The following is a 24,472-nucleotide window of genomic DNA, read 5'->3' as shown; positions in this document are numbered from 1 at the left end:
TCCTTACCAATCTTTTCCCGTATCCTCAGGCTATCGTGGTTCCAACAACATTACCATTAGGTAGTTTTTGCTTACTAACACCAGGACAGAAAGATTCATAACTTACAGATAGCTCTTACTGTTAATTTGAAATTCACAACTTCATATAGCATGCTGACTCTTTCAACTTAGGTACAAGGCAACCTGTAGTTGTAAGGATTTTTGTCTCTTTAAATAAGACAAGGCAAAACCAAACGATGTATATATACTTCCATCCATTACAAAATCTATATGAAACCAGTTATTTCCTATGCTAAAGAGAAGACTTTGGGTTCTGACACTCTGGTAACACTTGGAAATTCTTGCTAAAAGCAATCACCGTGCATTTATAGTGGAACTTTGCTCTCTCACCAGTTTAGATACCTGAAAGCCAGACATACGCCTGAGCTAGTCCCCACCTGTATAATCACTGGAGGTACTTCCAGAAAGTAATTCAGAAGAATTACATGGAATGGGAGCAGGAGGCTGTTTTATGCCACTTCTGCTTTTACACTTCTAAATTTAGGTGAGATCATTTCCCATTTCTATTTTACTACATAACTTGAACCTGTAGTGCACTCCCTGTAATACCGTATCTGGCTTTCTGACTAGGGAGAGACCCTCTATGAAAGCCTGTTTTTTCTCATGTAGTTATCTGCAATGATGAACTGAAATGCAGTGTTAGGCATCTAAGTAAAAATAGTCTATTTTTTCTATAGCTGATAGACTTAGCTTCTGTTGGCAGTAGGCAGTCCCTGGCACACGGGGGCTTTTTTAGGGATACACACTGGTAGCCGTGCAAGCTGTGTGCCAGTGGAGAGGGCTCAGTACCTGCAGCTCTTTCAGCTCCTCCGTAATGGCATCAATGTCCCTCAGGAGGCCCAGAATTTCCTGCATTGTACCCAGGGAATGTTGTCGTCTCTGCAGCTGATCCAGAAGATCCTGCCATTGCTTTGAAATGCTGTTTTGCCTACAAAGGAAGGGAGAGAAATGACTACTTTGAACCAGAGACTTTGGGCAGCACTGCGAGATTCTCAGTGCGTGCAGCTTTAGAGGAGCTAAATGAACACATACAACTCTTGCCACTAGTGCAAGAGGAGAGGCCATGATGGCAAAACAGGTCAAAGCAATGTTGTTACCTAATTCGTGTGATCACAAGAGGAATTCTGACTAGCACATCAACTGTCATTGACTTTTTAAAATTTAGACATTGTTTGTTATGGATCCTCATACTGACATCCCACATTGCTTTCAAGTGATACAATGCAAAGGCTTGGAAAAAAAAGAAGTGGTCTTTAAATGGCTGCTTAAAGTAAAAGTTTATCTAAACCATATCATAAGTCACAATCTTATCTCATAAGGAGTTTGGTTTACTCTTTTATAACTGTTTTTCTTAGTTTTCCCACAGGTTTCTGATTTTGTCTGAACTTAGAAAAGCATTGAAATATCACGAGAGAAGTTATTTGTATGACATTCTTAGCCATTCCCAAATCAGACTATACTGATAATCAGAGAAGTCATAATTTCTCAAGATTTGCTCCAAACTGGAGTCAATCTGAGAAGACTTTGTGCCCTAATTAATCAGTATCTCCCCAAACTACACACTGGAAAAGAAATGTGTTGATTTGGAAAAAAATACATTCCTCTAAGCATTTTTAATGAAAGATAGAATTTTTGGCAGAAAAGTATTTTCAGATATAATGAAAATATCTTGAAATTATTTTTCACCAGAAATCAGTCTGAGTGTTTGATCATCCAAGAAAAAAATTAAAATTTTAAAGACAACAAAGCATTTGTCTTGTCTGTTGAAACTGTTCACAGGTAGAAGAAATTCCTGCCAGTTCCACTCATGAGGAGCAGAGCTCTGATTCATAACTACAATTCATTTTTTTCCACCACACCACAGAATTTCAACTAATTTCAACCTCCACCACTACACAGTCTCACAACCATCACTCACTTCTTCACGATTTGGTCTTTGCCATGATAGTTCTCCTGGCTGATGACTCTGGCCATTTCATTCAAAGCTGTGAAGCGTTCCCTCCTGGGAAGTACATCTGCCACAATGGCTTCCAGTTTCTTACTGGCAGCCTCCATCCTGTCTGCACTCTCCGGCCAGAAGTCTTGCTTCCCAATCACTTTCCTCATGTCTTCCAAGTAAGACTCACGCAGGACTGCCTTCTTCAGGAACCTCTGGGCTAGCTGTTCCAGCCTTTCCAGCCTCAGCATCTCCTTCTGCAGTGCTTTTCCCCGGCTGTGCTCTGCCTTTTCCAGGATAATCCAGTGTTTTTCCACATCCTGCAGCATCCTCCCCTCTGGGGGCAAGTATGGCCGTTGGTTGTTGGCTCTCTGCTTGGTCCTGATGTTGAAGAGATGAGCTTCAATCATGCCCTTCTCTTGATATTTGGGGGGTTTCTCCACAGTGCGGAAAGTCTTGAAGTTGGCCATGAGTAGCCACATTTCCTGAAGAGAGTTGGGGAAATGACGGTCATCCAGTTCTGTCACCTTCTGTTTAATCCATTTCAGGAGGTCAGAGACCATCTGCTCATACAGAAGCTTCAAGTCATCTATCTCCTTCAAGAAGAACACGATCTGTGATGGGAATATGAAGTTACAAGCCATATAAGAAGCAGAATGAAGTAAGGTGGGTGAGCAGAAAACAACATCTTCATAAACCAAACTTAGGATTCAAATAGTTGAATATGTGTCAGCAAAATAGTATTTAACAAGCAGGTTGCCACAGTCATTACATTTTTATACCAATGTAGTGATAGCTGTCACATCTATGGCCAGGTGAAATCCTAGAATAACCTTCCATAAAACACAGAAAGCAAGAATCCCAAACTGAGAGTTCAGATTGTTTTGTTTCACAGTGGAAAAAAAAACAGATTTATTTATTTTTTTCCCCCATTCTCATTCCTAAAACCAAAACCATTGTATCGCATCTAATATGCAATTACACCCTCTTAGCTTCACCACCTTGGGCTGTTAGGGTACCACCTGACAAGATCCTGGTTCCCTCACATGCCCACAGCAGATTGTGGTCAAACAACCCCTTCTCAATCTCTTCTGTTGGAGCTGTCTATATAAATTATTAGAGAATGTCTCGTAGCCAAATGGGTTTCATAAGGATGTTAACTCTGATTCAATGCTAATTTTCCAAGTCCAGGACATTTATCTGTTTCATTTGAGGTCTGACCTGCCTTTATTTCAAGTTCAGGTAAACACTGGAGCAAACATTTAGAATGAAATCCATAAAGAAATAGAAAGTGTTAGAATGAAATCATCCTTTCTTTCCATTTTACATTTTCTCCATCTTTGTCTTCTTACTTTATATTTTTTCCTCGCCCTAACTTAGTAGCCCTCCTGCAGACGCCAGGTTTAACGCTGCACAATGTTGTCTGCCTCTGTCATTCCCCTGAGCCCGCCTGCTCCAGCCAGGCAGATTAGTAAGGGAGATGGCACTGAGCAAAGACCCAGTCCCTGCAAGTGGTAATCTGCTTTTTACCTACCAGAAAGCACACTTGGCAATGAGTAAATGTCACAGTGTTGGAAAAGGAGTAAAACGGCACCAACCTTTAGTGCAGGAAAAGCAGCCCGTGACATCAGGGCTCCCTGCTGTATTTTCTGCCATCGTACCCAGTTCTTGCTGAAAGATCCTAGCAAATGCATGGTCACCTCACACGGGACAGGGAAAGGAGATTTACCTCCCCGAGCTGATTCTCTCCTCTGCCATCCTGGTCACACACTTAGCCTGAACTCAAAGGCTTCCTTGACACATTCAGGCTTCCCTCCCCAATCCTATTAGTAGATTCAGAGCTGCCTATTTGAGAGGACTAAGGACATGAAGAGATTAGCATCTGCTTCATTCTCCTCTGAATGTTTGTGTGTGACAGAAATGCAGGAAGACAGGAATGCAATATTAGAAGACAGGCTGAAAATAGGGGAGGAGGCAAAGAGAAAAAAAGCAGCAGGTAGGTGGAAAGAGAGAGAGAGGAGAAAGAATAAAAGTACATATACAAAATGGAAAAAACAGTGAGGTACAACAGGAACTGAAAAAGCACAGAGTAAGAAATACTCTTTCTGGTTTTTATCCCGTGGTCTATTTGTTATGGCCTATTTGATCCTTATAGTTCCTCTAATACATGCTTGGTGACTCAAGGGCTATTTCAGGTTTATCAGAAGAAAAATAATGTCTCCTGGTCAAAATCCAGAGACTCTCATGTAGACCAGTCAAATCATACTGCCCACTCTCCTCACTGATGCCCAATCTTTGTTTGACTGAATTCCAAGTCCTGCTCTCATCTAATCCTTCTCTTCAGAGAACATCACTGTAACTGATACAGAGTTTGGGATCATCTTGTTCTTGTCCCAGATCACTTTGTTACCTCAGCAAACCCTGCCTTGCAAAAGCTTTTCATCTTGTCACCACCAGGGAAGTCTTAGTTTGGATTTTTGTGCCTTCCATTAAGCAATGTATTCCCCCTCTCAACTGCACAGGCAGTTCTCCAAGTCCAGATGTTCATGTAGGACCCATCCTGGGTGTGTACATTTTCTGTAGGCTATTTGTTTTGTATTTTTGACAAAACCAGAATAGATTATTCTGAAGGTAGAAAAGAAATTCTCTCTAAGGAAAGCTGTCTTCAGTGGACCAACTACAAAATTCCTTCAGTTTTCCATCAACAGGATGCAAGTAGTTTTTCATATAACTCATGATCCTGTGTGAGATAAAATGTATGTGGAAACTGAAAAAAAGTTTTTTTGGGGTTGGTTTTTTTTTTCCCCGGGAGTGTTTTCCCTTCCTTCATTTTTCATGTCTTTTTAAATTTTTTTTTTGTTGTTGTGTGTGTTTTGTTTGTACCTGACTAAGGAGATAGAAAGAAAGGATGAGGATTTTCACAGGAAATAAAAATCCAAAGTAGTCTGATAGAATAAGGGATCATCTTTCCTATTAAATCAGAAAATTGTTGACTAGGTCTGCTTTTGCCTAGCAGTAATTCTCCCAAGATTAATGAGATCTGTATGCCTCAAGCGGCCTTGGAGTCACATCAGTTCTCAAACAGAAACTGTGAGGTCAAAATGGGGTTCATTTTCAGTGAGAGAAATGCAATCCCCTTTAGAGATTAGAGAGTCTACAGACGCTTCTCAAGATTCAAGTGATGATAAAAAGTCTTTCAAGTGGCTGTGCCATTTGATTCAGTTCTAATGATCCTGAAGTTGAGCTTGCACACACACAAAAAAACATTTCCAACATAAATTTATCTTTACATATTTAACTTTTAACTTCTGAAGATAGCAATGCACTCACTTTGGTAAGTCGCTTTTGTATTGTTTGGCCTTGTTTCAGTCTGGAGAAGTAGTGGTAATAGAGTGACACATAAGTCATGATGGATCTCTCATCTGGGTAGGGTACTGCCACATCCTCAGCATCAAGCAGTTTGCTGATTCCTAGCTCTTTCTCAGCAACATCAAAGGCATTATTCAGGTTTTTGATGGGCTGGTCCTGCCGCAGTGAGCTGTAGTGGATAAGATCAGGCCTGGGCAAGGGAAAAAACAGGGCATGGAGAGGAAGAAAGATTTATGTTTGTCATAAGTTCTTTCGGATTATAAACCATAAACTGTTTATTAGACTAAGGAATGTGACATTAACACTGAAATTGCGCTCTCTCACCCTGAGCTTTATTCAAGAGCATTGCCCCTTGCCTACATAACAGGAAGAAAATTGTCCCTTATGAAATTGCAGTACCACTCCCAGCAGATGTCTGCCCTTCCCTTATTTCTCCTCTTCACTGATGGGTGAAAACCAAAGCCCACTAGAGGGGCAATTCTGAAAAGGGAGGTGACTCCCAGCTGGGGAAGTTGCAGGATCCCACCCTGGTATCCTGCCAGAAGATGCAGCAGAACTGTTAATGGGAGAAGAAATGTTAAAGGTTCTCCCATGTGGTTTCTCTCTCCCGCATTGAGCTGTTTTCTTCACACTTTTTCAAAGGGCCAGAGAAGGGAGAAAGAAAGAGACTGAGAGGTTGCTTACTCTGTTACAATTGAACCAGAAGGTACACATGCTCACAAAGTTCATACAATAAAACCAGTCTCTAATATAATAACTTTTTGAAAAAGAGCAATGGGAACATGACTGAGGGGCTAAGATCAAATAATGGGTATCATTGTTCAGAGGTGTGATATTGCTTTGGAAATGTGATTTTATGCCCCACTAAAGGAACTACCAAGCAGGAGCTTTTGCTCCTTCCTTCCTCAGAGAGAGAATAGCAATTTAAGAAAGGAGAGTCTTCAGTGAGAAAGGACAAAGAGAGAGTTTGACAGTTTCTTGACAAATACTTGTAATTCAGACCCTGGAACAACTTGTGCTGGAGTTAGAAACAGCAATGAACAAACTCCTCCTGAACTGATCCATCAGATCTCACCTGTGAGCATGTATGAGTGCGTTGAAGGCCAGCCCATCACTCCAGCTTCTGGAGAAGTCCTTCACATTCACGTTGGAATAGCTGGCAGTTTTATGCTGACACCAGAGCAGTAAGGCTTCATTGGCAAATAGAACATCAGCTCTGCCTCCAAATTCTTCCTGTGAAGAGAGCAGGGAAAAGAAAAATCAGTGCGAACAATACATGGAAGTCGTATCAGTGCATTTATGTTTATGTTCCCAAAGATCACTTTGTATTACTTCTGCCCTGTTCACAAATCCCCTCAAAGTTATGACTTGCAGACTGTATCTTCCATGAAGGTAGAATGATTTAACACAAAAGTAGAAGTTTTCTATTAAAGTAAAAGTGAATTGAGTGAACTCAGAAATTATAATATGAAATGCAGATGTTAAAAAGTTTTTACATGTTTCTCTTCTGCAAGGTTTGTAGAAATCAAGGGGAAAGAAAGCAAGGCTCAGTTCATTTGCTTCCTTAGCTGTGAACTAGAACTCAGAAACAAAATATAATGTATTTAGGTCTAATGTTAGAAGTTATTAACTTTGATTTCATAATACCTTCATAGGATCTTATCTTTCGTGTATTTAGAGTACATGTTAAACAATTTAAAAAAGAATACTTTTCTTCACAGAAAGAGCACAGGAGCAGCATGCAGTTCAAATCTGGAGAGAACTGTCATCAGAGAAATTCTTTCTGGAGTCAAAAGCCAGTAAAAAGTTTGTGGAAGAGAGTGAGGAACATGAATATCCTATCTATCTCCAAGTTACTGTTTTCTGTCTCTTTGCAAAACTATAAAATGGATTCAACTGCTTTTAGAAATTGCTGGCTGAGTAACTGGGTAATATGGTAAGATCTGCATTATCAAAGTGGTCAGGAAACATCATCAAAATGGTCCTTGCTGGGCTGAAACTCTACAAAATCTCTGAAATACTCTAACTGGGCAAAAAGATAAAGAGAGTTTTACCTTATCAAGTTTGATAGACGAAATCTGAAATCGAAGTATAATGATCCAGATAAGTCCCAGGATTAAGGTTCTGTCACCATCTACGATATTCTCAGGACCAATCACTTTTACTTGTACCTGCTAATAAACCAATATCCGTTCAGCATGAAAGTACTCATGTCCAGGTCTCTGAAGGAGATACCTGTGTAACAAGCTGTTACTGAAGTGGGTGTTCAGGCTGCTTTCTTAAGGAAACAGGTTTTACACCATCTCTTGATTTGTTTATATATCTGCAAGCTCACATGTTCACACCCCAGCTGTCACATGCACCAAGGATGAGTTTCAGCAAAAGCCTGGCAAAGAGATGGTGGTCAAAGACTTGAAGTTCCTATAAGGGTTTTGAAAACTGATGGTTAAGGAAAGGAAATAAACACAATTCAGTGCTCCTTTCATCCAAGGAGCACTGGAGATCACCTCCTCTGTCTGGTCTCCAGCCAGCTAATCAGCATATAGCTCTTGGGCTCACCAAACAGTACAATTGTCCTACTAAACAAGGCACGGCTGCCTTCTCCACTACTTCTTGAGCAGCAAGCAGGGTTGTAGTTTATGCCAACAAGGCAATATCTCTTCAAGAAGTCTGGGCATGCCATACTAGCTCCTGCTATCTGCATGATCCCCTCTCTGGAGGCTGGACTCATGTGACAAGTGATGGTTGTCTGGTCCAGCTGGCAGAGCCTGGATGTGCACATACCACTGGGCCTTACACGGTGCGTACCCTTGGCAGGCATGTGTTAGCTGGAGCCCTGTGCCGTATTGCATTTGTGTTGTAATTAGCAAAAATCCAGACATTATATACTTCCCCACATCTACTGCTAAGAAACCTCTCTGCTCCTTTGGAATTCACGGCAGAGAGTTTTGTGTGATGATTTTCCAGAGAGGTCTACAATAAACTGTTTGCTCGGAAAAGAAAAGAAAAGAATTTACATACTAACTTGTAGCTGAAATGAGGATGCACAACTGAAATAAAGAAAACCATTGCAATGACCTGTTAACACTGTTAAGAATTAGAGCTCTAAAAATCTCCATTTTTATACCAGGTATAATTCACCTTTGCCTAATGATGTTAGCTCTCCCCCACGATCTGGGAAAACATAACATCTAGAAAGATATAGAAATGCAGTATGTTTTCATTTAGGTCTGACTTGTTTTGGGGGAGCATTAGCTGTTTATAAGTCATGTTACTCAGATAAAGAAATTCAAATCTGATGTCTTTTTTTTCTTTTAATAACCCCCCTGGCCTGTCTTCAAAGAATATCTTATTGTGTATTACAGGGGGAATTATACTGAACATAATACTATAATTAGTTAGTACCATACACATTGTGATCTCTAATATCAATGTTAACTTACCTTGGATTTCAGAAATGTGATGGCTTTGCTGTTGTTCTCTAGAAAATGCACTCTCATCTTTCCCCGGTTCGGTCTGGGCAAAGTTTCTCCAGAGAGCAGCTCCAGGAGTTGCATGAGAGAGATGCCATCCTTCAAGTCTGTGTAAAGATCTACTATCTCCACCTTTACCTGCAAAGAGCAGTCAGACAATACAGACTCTGGCTGAACATTTGGCCCACAGAACCCTCTACTTCTAATGCTAAACAAACAACACCTTCTTGCTGTTTCACTGAGTCTTCTGTATGTCAGTGCATATATGCAAAAAGTGATGAATCTTAATTCACAAAAAATGGATTTGCAGGAGGACTGACATTATTTATGAAAGTAGGCTGAAGTAAAAACAAAAAAACCAAAACCACCAAAACACCCACAACTGAGCAAATAAAGAAAAAAGAATTAGATACCGAAAAATAAAAAAAACATTCAGCATCTTCAAAATCAAACATTTTGGAAGTGCTGACATTTTTTATTTCAATTCAAATGAATCTTTTCAACTTTTTTATTCTGAGCAATGCATTTAATGTAAAAATTCAACTGATAATCCCATTCGATGACCCTGGTTTTACTCCATAGTCTCAACAATGTCTGTTATGTCCTGCTTAGACCTGTGCTACCACCCAAAGTCTCCATACTTTTAGCCAGACTCTTACAGTATGCGAAAGATTAAGATCTTTTACAAAAATGTGTTTCATTGCTGCCAGTAGTGAGGTCACCCAGCACTTAGGTGATACAACATGACATAGTGTGTACTCTGACCTAACAAGAACTTGCCTTGGGTGTTTCCTTTTGGTCTTATGCCACTAGCCTTCAAGAAGTGACATTAAAACCATACCACACACCCAATAATAATTTACTGTGATTCTAAAATCACGGTAAATAATCTTTTCGTCTTCAGAAAAAAAAAATTTCTGAAATTAAAAAGTAGCTTTTTTAATTCAGAGAATAGTTACATGTAGGGGAAAAAAAGGACAAGTAACAGCCATGAGCTTTTTCATTCCTGACCAATTATTAATCAGTTTAACAGATCTTTTCTCCAGAGAAAGAATAAAACGCTGAAAGTGTAAAAGTAACTCAGAGAGACTTTAAGTCTGTACTGTGTGTGGAATTTACAAGCATTTACAACTTTCTCTGACTGATTATCTCCATGAAAAACTCCCTGGTTAGTTGCCGACATTATTTCTTTTTGCATATTAAATAAAGTTAAAATTATGCCTATGGTATATTACCATAAGAAGAGTTAGCGCAGTTAAATTCTGTGACACTTCTATAAATGAAGAATAGTTCCATTTAAATTTAAATTTGTAAAGAGACAGTCTTCATATATCTGCTTTTATGCCTCACCCAGCAATAGTTTGAATAGCTTTGTTGCATCATTGTTCTCATAAAGATACCACTTGTAGATGGCACAAATTCAATGCAATAGCATCCTTAGTGCTAGACTTGAAGTAGTCAACAGTGCAACTGAGAATACTGCAGTGTCCTGTAGCATGATCCAATCACATCAAAGTGTGTGTTGAAAAGCTGAGACTACATTGCCAACAAGACCTAGATAAGCTGTCAGTCTCTGCACCATTTGTTACCGTATATGGTTTGGAAAGTTCTCGCAGGCTTTTTTCCCCATGCTTTTATGATACATGATCAAGTACTGTGCAGGAAGTTAAGACTGACATTTTAATCTTTGAACTTGAAGGTCTTTTTAAAATGAGAAAGTATACATATATTTATCTGTAGCTAAACAGAAATAATTTCCTACACTATAAAACCCTGCAGGTGGCAAAATGAGAGTGTGTTTTGCAGTTGTTCTCTCACGGTAAGAAAAAGTTTGTTGCACTCTGAGGCTGCCTTTACACCAATCACCAACTTAAAACATTACACCGAAAAAAATACATCTAGTCCTGAAACATCATATAATAATGATGAGCTAGAATGGAACCAAGAGGCCTGGTCCTGCTTTGTGTCGCTAAGGTCCATTTTCATTAATATTAACTACAGGGTCTAGAAAAGGGAATTGGTTTTGGATGATGTAATTCCCTACTGTGACATAGCTACACCATTTGTGCCTGAAATAAGTTTATCTGCAGTAAGTCTGGAGACTTTTGGAATATGTTGGTGTCACGTTGCACACATAAATCAACTGTACACCAGCTCTGAAGCTTTTTAGAAATCTGAGGCTTATTGAAATCAAACTGGTCTGTACTTGCATGGTAGTATGCCTGAAATTGCTAGACTTAAGGCAACTTGTTCAGAGTCATTGAGCAGCAACCCAAGCTGGACTGATCAGCCAAAGCAGACAGACTTATATTTTGGCAAAGCAATTAAGAACTGAGCATTACTTGGGGAAAGCCAGATATTTGCAGGTACTTTACTTATAGGAAAAAGAAGAGCAAATAAAGATCTTCCTTTGAGATGATCACCAAGTTACAGCAGATATCACAATATGACAGGGTTATATAGTCTACAAAAGTGAACCCTGATTTCAGGGAAGACTGGTAACATGGACAATGGACACCAATGTAAGGTAAAAGATACAGGCTGGAGCACTTCGGATAGTCAAAGACTTCCTTGCTTGCATACATATGTAATGACAACACTCAGAAAAAGTATGTAAAAAATAACATAAAAAAAAGAATACAGTGGGTGAAATAAAAAACAAAAAAAAAAACCCAAACCCCCCAAAAACAACCAACCAGAAAAACATCCCCAAATTGAAGGAGTTACCTACATTATTATTGAAGAAGACATTGTTCATCCAGTTGGTGAAGGTTTTCTTTTGCATGGACATACGCTGCTCCTGCAGCTTTTTGATATGATCTTTTTCATATTCAGTACCCATGGTCACCTAGGAAGTCAGAAACTCCAGTGAGGTGTGAGGTGCTGAAGAGATCTGCCTGTTCAGCTACAAACAACAATAACATGTCCAGTGTATGTAGGGAACCCAGCCCCAACGGGTACAAGATTCAGTACCACACCCAGTATACCACCTTAATTTCCTTTGCTTGTACTTTGCACTTTAATTTCACTCAACTTGATTTTTAACTTACTTGAGTTCTCCCTTTTAAAATGCATCTCTAGTTTCAGGATGAAAATTACATGTATCTATAGAGTTTTGCTTTACTTTCTTTCAGCCTCCCCCCAGTTACTTGATCCCATGAGGAGCACCATGATCCAAACGCTATCAATAACATCCTTGGGTGTGCTGCAAGCACATGACGGAGAACTGACCTTTGACCCTGTCAGAAAGAGGGATTTGCAAATCACTTCCAATACACTGCTTGAAAGTGCGTAATGATCTCTGAGGACTGGTTGAGGTGCCACTGTTGGCTTTTAGACCACAGTATTTCCAGCAGAAATCCAATAGCTGCTTAGACGGGAAATGGAACCAACTTGGTTCTTTCCTCTCATGAGTTCAGTTTTTGCATATCTGTCACTATAACGATGGTGACACAAGTCCATAATCACATGGACAAGGTCCTAGGCTGGGAGTTGGGAAGCGTTACTCCTCTTCCCCAGGCTGTCACAGTCTCCTCTGCCTCATCCATATCAGTGAAAAATCAGGCTTGTAATTCATTGCAGCACCCAAGCTGAACATTCAGGAAGATTAGGAAGGAGGAGTCTTCCCTTTAGAGTCTGACACAATAAACTGGATTTCAGCTCGGCTGAACAACTCTTTTGGAGACATTTGGCTTATGGTGTAAATCTGTAACAGCAGTAATCTTGCTGTTTTGAACGCAAGAGAATCACTTAAAAAAAAAAAATTAGTGTAAGATCCATAGATACAGACATCGTTAGCAACCAAACATCATTTGCTTCGACTACTGCCATGATTATAAATATTACCTGGATATCAGCCTGGTAGTGAAACCAAGAAACCTGTTGTAATGGTGGAGGAGGAGAGAGGTGTCTGCTGCTGTCAACCCACTGCAAAGAGAGGAGGGAATGAAAAATTAGCACCTCTGACAAACTGTGGAGGTGTGGAGCAGGGTGACCTGCTTCCCGAATATTCTGGGGCTGTTTTGCAAAGGCCCAGTTCTGAGCTATTCTGGGCTCTACACCCTTTTAATTCATAAAACATAAAATACTGAATAAAATTTATCTGTCCTAGCATGAGAAGACAGCAATAGTGAACTAGTCATGGCAGCCACTGCAAATGGGAAGTTGCTTGCCTGATAGTTTTCCATGCCCTAATAAATAAATGTTGCTGTTTACAAGATGAAAAGGTATGAGTGAAGAAGCAATGATTTGTTGCTGCATTTCCCTTTTTTTTTTTTGGCAGAAGTTTCTTAACCCCCAGTGCTAGACTACAAAACAGGGACAGCATTGAAGCCTGACAGTTCAGCAACAACACATGGAAGAATCAGGACCATAGATGAAAGCCTTATGAAAGGAAGAATTTATCAAATTTGAAATAGAACTATAAAGACGACCCTTCTTATATTTTGGGATACTTCAGCACTGCCTACTTTCTCCATCTGGAGAGCAGATATTCAAAGAATTGCCTTTCCCTGCCAGAGGGGCAATATTAACTCACTCCCATATATCAAACCCATATAATTAAGCCATATTATAATGCCATTTCTGAATTTGCCAAATAGTTCTCAGAATGTCTGTGGGCTTCTTTTTTTAAAAAGGTTGTTATCCAAGCATTGCAGCCACCCTGAACAATGATTGAACTGATTTCATTTAGGTGCAAAGGAAGCTTATTTGTTGAGCTACTGCCTCACACAACAGCTCACCTGTTTTATTAAATTAAGGTAGAAACGCTCTCTGCATTGGTAATGATTACCTGAAGACAAACCTGTAATAGATTATCTGCTTTTGCAAGATGCAAAGGCAGTGCTAAGAGGCAAATCTGGTTATAATGATACATTACAGACAAAAGATCAAAGAAGATTAAAAAAATGGACTCACTCAGGTTTGAAGCAACTCTTTTCTGACATTCAGCAGCTGGTCACCCTGGAGAATGACTTTCAGTTGTAGATCCGCTCTTATTCCTACATTCAGCTCGCTGTTTTCATGCAAAGCGACCTTTGAATTCAGGAACAGAGACCAAGTATTTATGATCTACCTATGAACCTTTCATCTGATTTGAAGGAAATAACCCATCAGAACCCAATGAGCAAAGGTTGTCGTAGGCCTTGTCCAATTCTTACTCTCAAAAATAATGTACGAACGGCACCAAAATTACTATAAAGCACTGAAAATAGTCATCCACCATGTTGATGCTTTGGTAAAGAGTATCTTTCACAATTGCACTGAAGGCTCTGACTGATCACAGGCTGCTTTTCTAAAGGAATTCTTACCTGGGAAATTGAACCCAACATGGAATCTGAAAATGAAAGCACAGCAGAGAATACAAAGATCAGAGGAATTCCCAGGTGCTTAAACTGGGATACAGCAAATGAAAAGGTGAAATTGTGAAGTGTTAGGAATTTGCCAGTCACTGTTTTGAGGAAGTTCATGTGCACAGATACCTGCTGCTGACAGGGAAGACTGGGATCAAGCTGGCAGTGCCAGCTGCTTCCAAAGTTTACTGTTGATGGACTTTCTCATTAATAATAAAAGGGAAAATAATTCTAGTAACTTATGCAGCAGTGAGTCCTTTCTGTCACTTACAAGGTCACACAAGCACAGAACGCGTTGATCTGGCATCACTGCCAGGGACCAGAGGGTTCCTGCTGGGAAACACTGCTAAAAACAGGCAGGCATCTGAAATCAGCAGCTGTAGGTGAAGATGTCCAGCTCAGGTAAGGGAAGCACAGTCTTTTCCCTTCTGACTAGTGAGTTTAGTTAACACGAAAAAGTGACAGGAGGAAACACGTAAGAAGAAAAGAACAAACCTCCCAAAACTCAGTACAGATAAAACTCGATCAACAGAATCTGTATCTCCGTACACACCCTAGAGAAATGTCATACATAGTGTCGCATAAGACAGCTAAAAATAAAAAATTGCATACGTATATTACAGGTATTACTCAAAATATTCCCTCCAAATTCCTTGACTTGTGTTCACCAGCCAAGTAATACAGCGTAATTCTTAATGATCATTAAATGGGAATAGGATGACAAGAGGAAAGGGACACAAAGTCAGTAACTGTTTATATCCCTTCTGTAAGCTCATTGTCTGGTTATAATTCCACTCTTCTCTTTTCTGTCTTGCTTTTAGTTATATCTACATTCTTCTAAAGGTAGGATTATAGGATGTTGGCTTAAATCTGTTATAGGTTGGCTAGGTTGTGTGTGTTGAGAAAATGTCCTTCCTCCTATCAAATAGAAGGCAGAGGACTAGTAGGTGAATTGGCCCTGGATGCAGGCGTTTTTCCCTATTGCAAGTTAATGATTATCCAAATGATTAAACGTGTGAAACACTGGCTTTGCTTTTTACGACTATACAGGGCAATCAAACATCTGGTATGAAATTTCACTAACTCCTGAATATCTTACCTCCATTTGTAGTATCTATCTACAGTTCAAAGTTAAAATGGTGGGCATTTATGCAACAGTGATAAATAAAGCCCTTTCCTCAGTTATTTATATCCTAACAAGGTAAGAGGAAGGGCACAACAATTTTTTTTGTGCCATTTCCTGAAGGAACCAGGAAAAAAAAAAATCACCTCTCCAGGTTAATTATGGGCCCTCTCTTGCTGCCTTTGCACAGAAGAGGAGCCTTGCCATCAGCCTCAGGAAGGAGAAAGGCCCAAAGAGCACCCTCCCTTTGCCTGTTTTCACTCTGAAATGGCTTTCCATGATGGCAGCAGCGTTTTCTTAACAGGAAGGACACTGTTGTGGGATTCCCTTCTGCAAAGTAGCAGCCACATAAGACATGTCAGGTTTTTTTAGCACCCTTTCTTATCTGCCCACCACCTTGTTCTGCATAAGAGTGAAACAGAGATGGGGGAGACCAAACAGACCTCACGCCCAAGCAGTCTGGCTGGCAGACCCAAAGCTTCTCTGCCTGCTCTGTGGCTGCTCTTGCACTCCTGGCAACATCATGTGAAATAAAGAGGGATATAACATTTTCTTCCTACCTGTATGAAATTTTATTTTTTTTTCAAAATATAGTCATCCTCCTCTTCCCACAACATGTATGTGAATTCCTAGCTCCTCTCTAAGATGGGAAGAAATGTTTAATCCTCTGTCACAAAGAACGTAAAAGCAACAGTCACAGTACCAGCAGAGGGTTGCAGATGTGGAGTTTGCTGCTCCCACTCCCACCCCTGACCTGAGCGAGGTCTGATCACCATGAACTTTCCCAGGACAGCAGAGCCCTGATCCTGTGGAAGCCTCCCTGATCCTGCTCTCCAGGCAGCAGCACTGGCTTCACCCCATCATTACCCTCATCCTCTGGGATGGAGGAGTCTGCCAGGGGGGAATACCTTCACACAGGTGGGTGCAGATGTCTTTGTGTGCCAAAGTGTCCCTACATAAGGCCATTCACAGCTGACAGTCCTGTAACTAAATGGGCCCTTCATTGTACCAAGCTACGACCATCCATGCTCTGAGCTGCTACTGAGCGAAGCCAGCTCCGATATAAAAGCCACGTGGTCATACTCATGCCTGCTTTTACAGAGGACTGAGTTTATTCACATGGCTCAGGGGAAAGTTCTTCATTGTACCAAGCTACCACCATCCATGCTCTGAGCTGCTACTGAGCGAAGCCAGCTCCGATATAAAAGCCACGTGGTCATACTCATGCCTGCTTTTACAGAGGACTGTTTATTCACATGGCTCGGGAAAGTTTTGGCACAGCCCGTCATCCTCCATTACGTGTGCTTTGCATACGGACCTTACTGAAGGTACATGAAAATCCTGAGCTCTGCTAAGGAGAAGGTTCCCCAAATCTCAAAAAAAATAAGCACGTTAAGTACAAACACATGCATGACAGCTCATGCTGTCTCCAGCCATGTTACTTCCACATATAAGAATCTCAAAACAACAAACATCTGGGCCTTGACTCTGTGGAGTAGGAAGGCAGCGCCCTCTCAGGGCTGTGGTCTTGTAGCCCACAGCATGCCAGGTAAGCACAGAAACTAGCCTGCTGCCTGGGGGCCAGCAGCCTGGGTCCCACAGGTAGCCCTTCCCTCTCCACCCTCCACAGCTCCAGCAAACAGCTGAAGTTCCGTTTCATCAAGGCAGGGTGAACACAGGTGAGATGAACCATGATTCCAGAATATTTCCTAACCACATCTTGAATTACAGCAAATCTTAGACCTCATCGTGGCACAGAGGAACTATGCTTTGGATACCAAGAACAGCGGAGAGCAGCAGGCAGTAATTCTCGCAAGAAGCTGTTCACTCATTTGGGATACTAAGGCTGAAGAAAAGTTGGGGAGTTAGTCAATAGCAGCTTGGGAGAGGCACGGAGACCTCCAGCTGTCAGCCTGCACAGATTCCCTGCTTTCACAAGTCTTCCAGCTGAACTTTGTCCCTAAATAAAATAGCCAAATACTTCTCTCCCCAAGGGGCTCCAGCTCATACACCCCCCCTCACCCCCACATACCTGCCTTCCCAGCGTCGCCGTCACCAGCCGCCCCCGGGTGCCACCCACCCGCTGGCAGGGGGGTCCCTGGCGGATGGAGCCCCAGCTCCTCTTAAAGTTGAGCTCTGCCTGGGAGGATCTAAACCGGCATCCCAGGATGTTGGGTTGTTACAAACCTTAGCCTCCTCATGCTCTAGTCTAAACTAGAAGTTGCTTTTCTCTTTGAATAGCTGGCTAGCAGCAACATGACATCAACAGAGGGCAGAATTCAAGCAGAACAGTCAAATTACATCATCCAAAGGAACTGGAGCCCCTTGCTGCATTTGAAAAAAAGAGGACAACTTAAAGCAAAATCAGATGGATTTATTTTTCCTGGCACAAAGAAGTTCAGTCATCTTTTTGAAACAGAAGATACATTTGCTTGTTTAGTCATGAATTAAAGACATTTTCTCCTTGGAGCTGTTTATACTATCTTGAAATTTTCCTTCTGTTTCTGAACTTCAAATAGTTAACATAAGAGCTTCAAAAGCTTTGCATGATGAACACATTGGACGGAGGACTTTAATTCTCTTTCCATTTCATACAAACATAGGCAAAGGGTTTCAAGGGACAGAATAGCTTTAACATTTTGAACATGAAACTGAAAATGGGCCTTAGAAATCGCTGCATTGGCAATGCCAGCTCTAACTAGTGTACTTTTACCATCTGGTTCAGATGTGTTCATTTTTATTCATTGCTACCAAGGAAGAACACTGCATGCAGGCAAAACTTCACAGATGTATTTTAGGGAGTTATTTGTATATCAGAGTGATAAAGCATTCAGCTCTATTTATCAATAAAACAAAATTGTAAGCCTGACATTCAGATTCGCTCCCAGCACCCGTAGTGCCAGAGCACTGCACCCTACCCACAGGGCTGGCATATGCCACGGTAGGCTCTCAGGTTTTGGTCCCCCACTGCCCCAATCAGCAGATTACTGATTACAGTCACAGCTCCCGCCCAGCCCAGTCCTCCCAGTTTCATTGTGAAGGTCACCCAGTCACGTAGAATAATTCAAGGTAGCTGGCAAAAGATACAGCATTGTATGAACAGTTAACATTAAGGGTGCAACTTTTAGCAGACGAGAGATAACTCAGGGTAGTGCAAGATAAAGAAAAATTGCAATTACTTTTCACTGTAGGCTAAAACTGCCAAGCCCTAAACTTACAGGTTATAGTTACATTCTTGGTTATTTTTTTTACTTTCAGGCTAGACATGAAATGAATGCATTTTGACAAAAACCACAGAATGATCCAAAATAGAAATCACTAAGCATTAGCAGGATCTTTCAACAGTTCCTTGTTTAAAATGTTAGAAATCTTAAGGGCATCCCAAAGACAGCATCTGGTGAGAGACACATACCATCCATGTAACATGAGCTACTTTTGCAACAATGAAATCTTCAGAGCTCTGGACTCAAGTGGAACATGGATTGCTGAGCTAGCAACATCTTGGAAAGAACATGGACAAGCTCCATCCCGGAGAAAAGAATAGGTGGGAGAACAAAGTAGACCTGACATTGATGAGTTTCCGGTATTCACTGGACCAGAAAGTGACTCCACAGTCTATCTCCAGGTACAAATCTGTGCCAGCATGAAGTCCTGTGGGGAAAGGGAGACGAATCCATCTCAACACTATGAGAGAAAATATTTTTGTCCTCAGAGGTCAGAAAAGCCATACAGATACAGGACTTCTGAATATAGTTGTGAAAAACATGTATGCCTCCTCCTGACACCACAACAGGTATTCGTTGGGTTTGGGCATTTATTTCCAGAAGATAGCTCATGTTCACGAATCCAGAGCAAAGGGAGGCACCTTCAGCAGATGTGTTTGTTCATCTGTGTAGGTAGGGGAAGGCAGCCAGCTCTTTCTCCTGGGGTTTCCTACCCAAACCAGGCAGGCTAGCCCAAGGGCCAACCTTTCTACAAGGTCCTCTGAGCTCACAGATAGTACTTGCAGCATGATAGAACCTTGGATCAGAGCGGCTTGGAATAGCATCTGCTCCAAGGCCCTTACAAATGCACCAAACGTGGGAGCCAGTAACAAGGTTTGGAGAAACTAAATGGTACTGTAGGCATAAACAGAAATGTTTCACAGTTTAAGGGTGCCAAATATTAGAAGTAACACTTACTGCAAAACTTACAGTTGAACCAGTAGTCTGGACATTAATCCACTTTTCCCATCATCCAAATATAAACTGTGGGTTAGAGCAGAACATCTAACTATGGAGCGTGCTGTAAATTTTCCCAAGTCTGAAGTGTCTAGTATGTGGAGTATGTAAAACACCACCCTACTAAAAAATACCAAACCCCTACTTCTAAACCCCATTAAAACCTCATCTTCTCCAAACTATTTCTGACTTGTACAAGGAACAGTTCAAACAAGCCACTGCAATACAACAGCAATGCGGCCTCCAGGAACCCACAACATATTGTTTGTACGTGAAACACTTGCTCTCATGTGACATACGGCATGACCACGAGCATAACAGCCTTGCTTGCTAACACTGCTACATACAAAACCCTTTTAATTCTGCAGCAGCTTAGATTTGACCTCAATAGGAGCAATAGCTAAACCATAGCATCCTGGTGGCACAGATGCATCTTTGGAGATGATTCAAGTTGTGTGTACACAGGAGAAGGAGAGGGGCAGGGGGAATGAATTTAAGCACAACATTAAAATGAATGTTCTATTGATATAACTGGTTATTTTGAAGTAGTGTGTAGCACAGCATGGAAGAAGCCTTTGCATTTTTTGGGAAAAACATATCAACAAAGTACTTTTTGCTCAACTATTTAATCTAACCTTATTTTTTCAAGGTTAGTACCCCCACTGAAGTTAAAAGAAGTGCCTCTCAGCTCAAGTTTCAAGTTTTCAATCCATACAGGAAGTTTTTGATTTATCTTCCACACTTGGACTTTAAGAAACTTCCATGCTCAGACATTAAGAAACTCAAAAATTACATTCTGCTATAAAAAGCTAATTACGGAGAGGTGCTGAAGGGTTGGTTTTTTTCCTTTTTAAATATAAATTTAAGTCTTGAGTCAAGCCTTGGCATAGGCAGTAACTTCAGCAACAAGTTCAAGGACACAGAAAAGAAATAGCTATAACCTATTATGGATACATAAACTGAGATGCGAAAATAAGCAGCTTGCCAAATAGCTACTACGCCTATGAGCCTTAAGTAGCAAAAAAACCAGTGACAAAAAACAAGTAACAAAATTCTAGTTACTGAAAGATTACCTTCCAGAAAGCAGCTTACAAAAGAATCTCAGGTAGTTCAATATTAGTTTATTAAATCAGCAATTTTTATCACCACTTTCTAAAAATGATTACAAAGCATATTAAAATATATTACAGTATCTGCAAGGAATTTATTGTGTAATAAAAGTGCAACAATAATGAACTTATAACGTTGTTTGCCTAGTTGGGCAAACTGAAGCACACTGCACAGATCAAGGCTTCCCTCAAAAATTAGAATGCTTTTGAAGTGAAAACACAGTATTTAATAAAAATATTAGAAAAGGTGAGCACGTGAAGTAGAAAACAAAGTTCATGTTCATTCTCTCAGTGCTAAGTTACACATACCCATCAAACCATACACTTCAAACTCTGCTTGAATTCCAACAACATTAAGAGCCACCAATGTGAGTGCACATTGTGAAGGGAAGGAAGTGAGAAGAAAAAGAAGAGGGCACATTTCAAGTACTGGGGGATGAACAATGTTGTTCAAAGTCAGGGATTGGATATTGCTGCCTTGAGACCAGGTTCCACACAAATCCATACCACCCCCAGCTAACAACTGGGACCTCACCCTGACCTAAAAAAATCTTTGTAAACTCACGATTTTCAAGTTATCACAGCTTAAAAAGGCTCTCACTGTCCTGTAGCGTGGTTATGAATAGTAGCTTCACATTTTCTGTTCCAATCTACAGTAAAATTCTAATTAATTTCTGGGAACAGAACTAGGGTTGGGAATTAAAACTGTGTTGCAGAATAGTTGGAGAAGATGTAAAAGCAGTGGTCTCTACTTTGGTTATGGCAGCAGACTATGCCAGTGGGCACTGATTTCACAGGATGAATTACTGACAGTTTTGAATGGTCTCACAGCAAATGTCATCAAAATCCTAGGCATAAAATGGCCAGCAAATCCAATATCTTAGTCTTTCCTCAGCAGATATTAAGTAACATCAAACTGAACACCAGAAGTTATCTCATACTGCTGTTCCCAGTAACTACTTAGAGCACAATTTCATGAGAGAAGGCAATCTTGCTCACTTCTCATGCTCCTAACACATGGACTCGCTAACTCCACAGAGCATTATCCAAATCATTGCGTGTGGCTGGTTTAACTAACTGAACGGGCTTGCAAGGTCTGACAAACCAGAAAGCCAGCAAGGCAAATGGAGTAGATCCATGGGTACATGAGGAGGTAGTGAGAAAAGAGATCCCTTCCCCTGAGCAACAGCAACCTACTGTATCAGTTTAGTCCACATGAAATGTACTTTATTCCTATCAACTAAATACAATGCCCTGCACCACATGTCTAGAAATACATTTACGTATGTAGCTCTGCATACTGATCCTGAAACACTTCTATTCCTCCAGATAAACAGAGATAATCCACCTCTACTCCTATACATGCTTTGTGCATTCCCCTTCCAAATTCCAGAGGAAAACACCACAAAACACTTCAATTCCATCCGGATAAAATATTTTCTTATCAAAATGATGCATTTCAATTTGTCTCCCCTAAGGTCAAGTTAGCACAGTGTCACAGAGACTGAAGAAAAGGCTGTGTTCTCCATTTTACTACCAATAAAGCTAGAAAAATAAAATATAATTTAGAAACTGTCCTGCTCCTCTCACTGATGGAGGATATTTCTACCGGCATGGGATCACATGGCTCCAATACATTTGGAGCATCACCCCTGGAAGCTACACACAGTGGGAACTCAAGCATGGGCCCAGCCCTGGAACCCTGTGCTGCTGAAGAGCAAGGCAAGGCAGAGAAGAGTCAGAAGATCAGCAACTTCCCAGATCCTCTCAGCTTTGCCCACCTTATAGCAGTCACAACACACAAGTTTGCTTGCTTTCTCCTGGTGTTGTTCCTTACTGAGCTAATCAGGTTGGTCATTGGTGTATTCATTTGTTACTGACTGCAAACACTAAACAAACATACATGACTACTTCTGCAGTCTGTTTTTTTAAAAAAAACCTGCTGCAATGTCGATATACTACTTTTTGTTCAATCAAAAATAAATTACATAGAAAATCAGTTACTCTGCAGATGTACATTCACACAGGTAGACTCATGGTCAAGTTTCACAGCTCTACTAAAGAGCACAGGGATGCACTAAGGCTAATCTGGCTCCTAATTTAGGTTTAACATAAAGTAAGTTGGTATGCTTGAATGATAAGAGAAAAAATAATCTAAGAATTAAAAAAAAAAAAAGCAAGTCCTCAAGAACAATTTAACTATGCCAGGATATCCTTGATACAGGCCCAGAAGCCTGGCAAGGTCAAGGTGTTCTTCTCTCATTACTTAAAATAGCTTCCGGTTTTCCCACGGTAGAGCCCTGGCAAAGTTCATGGTAATTTCACATCAGAACAGGACAGATGAAGAAAGATAAGAGGTCCAGAAAGATGTGAAGTACTAAACCTGACTGACAACCTACAAATGTACAATTTGAACAAGAAGTTGAGGCTCCTCCTAGGTCACCTACAAATCTGTATACCTAAGTGTGACTAAAATCTTAGGTGGGAGACAATACCCTAACTAATTCCCTCCCGACCCCGACTGCAAGGATCATAAAACACTTTTTTGGCTTGCTTTGTCTCAGAAGGCACTACTGCTACCACTTACTGAGACTCAAAGAAAAAGTGCTCTGAACTACAGTACCTTTGATGCGTAGCGTATTTCATACTACAAATGGAATACAAGTCAATTCCTGCTCACATGCATAGAGCAAAACTGAACTGCCACATTTGATTTTAGAAAAAACTGGCCCTCCCTGAAAGACTCAAGTTCACAGGGCCACAAATTCATGTTCTTCAAAGGTACTGAAAAAAATCAGTTGTAAGCAGCCAATATGTTTGAATGCGTTGTTAGAAAAATGAATGTTTATTAAGCATCCATTCTTTTCATAGATTGTTTTCAATAAAGGAATAATATCTGGAGGGACTAGTCTATCATTTATTATGGTCAATGTAAAGATTCCTGTCAGCCTCCCCAGCTTTCAAATTTGCCACCCATAGGAATCTAATCTCTCTTTTGTGGTTGTCAGGTACATGTTGGCAAAAGAAAGAGTTAAAAACTTTTCTTAAAAATATTAGATACAAAAAAAATACAGATACAACTGTATAATTACCTGTAAATAGAAACTGAATACCAATGAAGGTTTCCCAAGACAATCTGATGTGCTCTGAAGAGGCTGACTTTGAACAATGCACCTCTTCTGAACATGAAGTGAGGCTTCCTTTCAATGGAAACATGGTTTGTTTGTTGGTTTTGGGGTTTTTTTTAGCTTAAGAAAACATTCTGCTGTCACTTTGAACAATTTGGGAATTTATTGTCTGCAGAGCAGCTAAACCGAAACCTCAAAAGAAACTCTAAATCCAAGCAACAAAGGAGATTCAGCTCTTCTAGTGATACTAGTGAGTATCTAGTGCTGTATAAAACTGAAGAAGCAGTTCTTCAGACAAGACAATGATGACAGACTGAAAGAATTGTTTTAATATTCTGCAGTTCTAGCTATAATCAGTAAAGTTTTAAAACAAGGTCTGCTCATATTCTGAGCATTTTTCTAATCCCCTGTTAAATAATAAAAAGAACAAAAATAAAATTTCCTTTTATATCAGCCTTTTCTTAAACTATAGAGATGCTGACATTCACTCGATGCCTAAAGTATGTTTTTAACAATGTTCCTTGCATAGGCAGGTGAATTTAACATTTAGAGCTTCCTTGTGCTATTTAAAATAGTTTGGAGAAACTTACGGTCCGTAAGTATTTAGGTTTGGTGAGGGTCAGTGATTTTTATACATGGTCTTTTCTGCTTTATGGTTGTAAAGGCAGCAAGACATGGAAGCAGGACTACAAAAACATTTTCA

At 40.4% G+C, this 24,472-nt stretch overlaps 1 protein-coding gene across 1 annotated transcript in view; it reads right to left on the bottom strand.

Annotated features, from left to right (window-relative positions):
* Nucleotides 1–11,680, bottom strand: part of SPTBN5 (spectrin, beta, non-erythrocytic 5) — a 99,292-nt gene extending 87,612 nt beyond the window's left edge. The window contains exons 1-7 of the mRNA XM_009709910.1: nucleotides 11,570–11,680; nucleotides 8,809–8,976; nucleotides 7,420–7,539; nucleotides 6,441–6,598; nucleotides 5,327–5,555; nucleotides 1,979–2,610; nucleotides 850–988 (exon numbers count right to left, since the gene is read on the bottom strand). Of these exons, the coding sequence (XP_009708212.1) occupies nucleotides 850–988; nucleotides 1,979–2,610; nucleotides 5,327–5,555; nucleotides 6,441–6,598; nucleotides 7,420–7,539; nucleotides 8,809–8,976; nucleotides 11,570–11,680 (1,557 nt within the window). The remainder of the gene's footprint in view (nucleotides 1–849; nucleotides 989–1,978; nucleotides 2,611–5,326; nucleotides 5,556–6,440; nucleotides 6,599–7,419; nucleotides 7,540–8,808; nucleotides 8,977–11,569) is intronic.
* Between the last annotated feature and the right edge of the window lie 12,792 nt (nucleotides 11,681–24,472).

Source organism: Cariama cristata, unplaced genomic scaffold (genome assembly GCF_000690535.1).
Source record: "Cariama cristata isolate BGI_N322 unplaced genomic scaffold, ASM69053v1 scaffold17561, whole genome shotgun sequence".
Classification (NCBI taxonomy): domain Eukaryota; kingdom Metazoa; phylum Chordata; class Aves; order Cariamiformes; family Cariamidae; genus Cariama; species Cariama cristata.
This window is presented reverse-complemented; position numbering and strand designations above follow the sequence as displayed.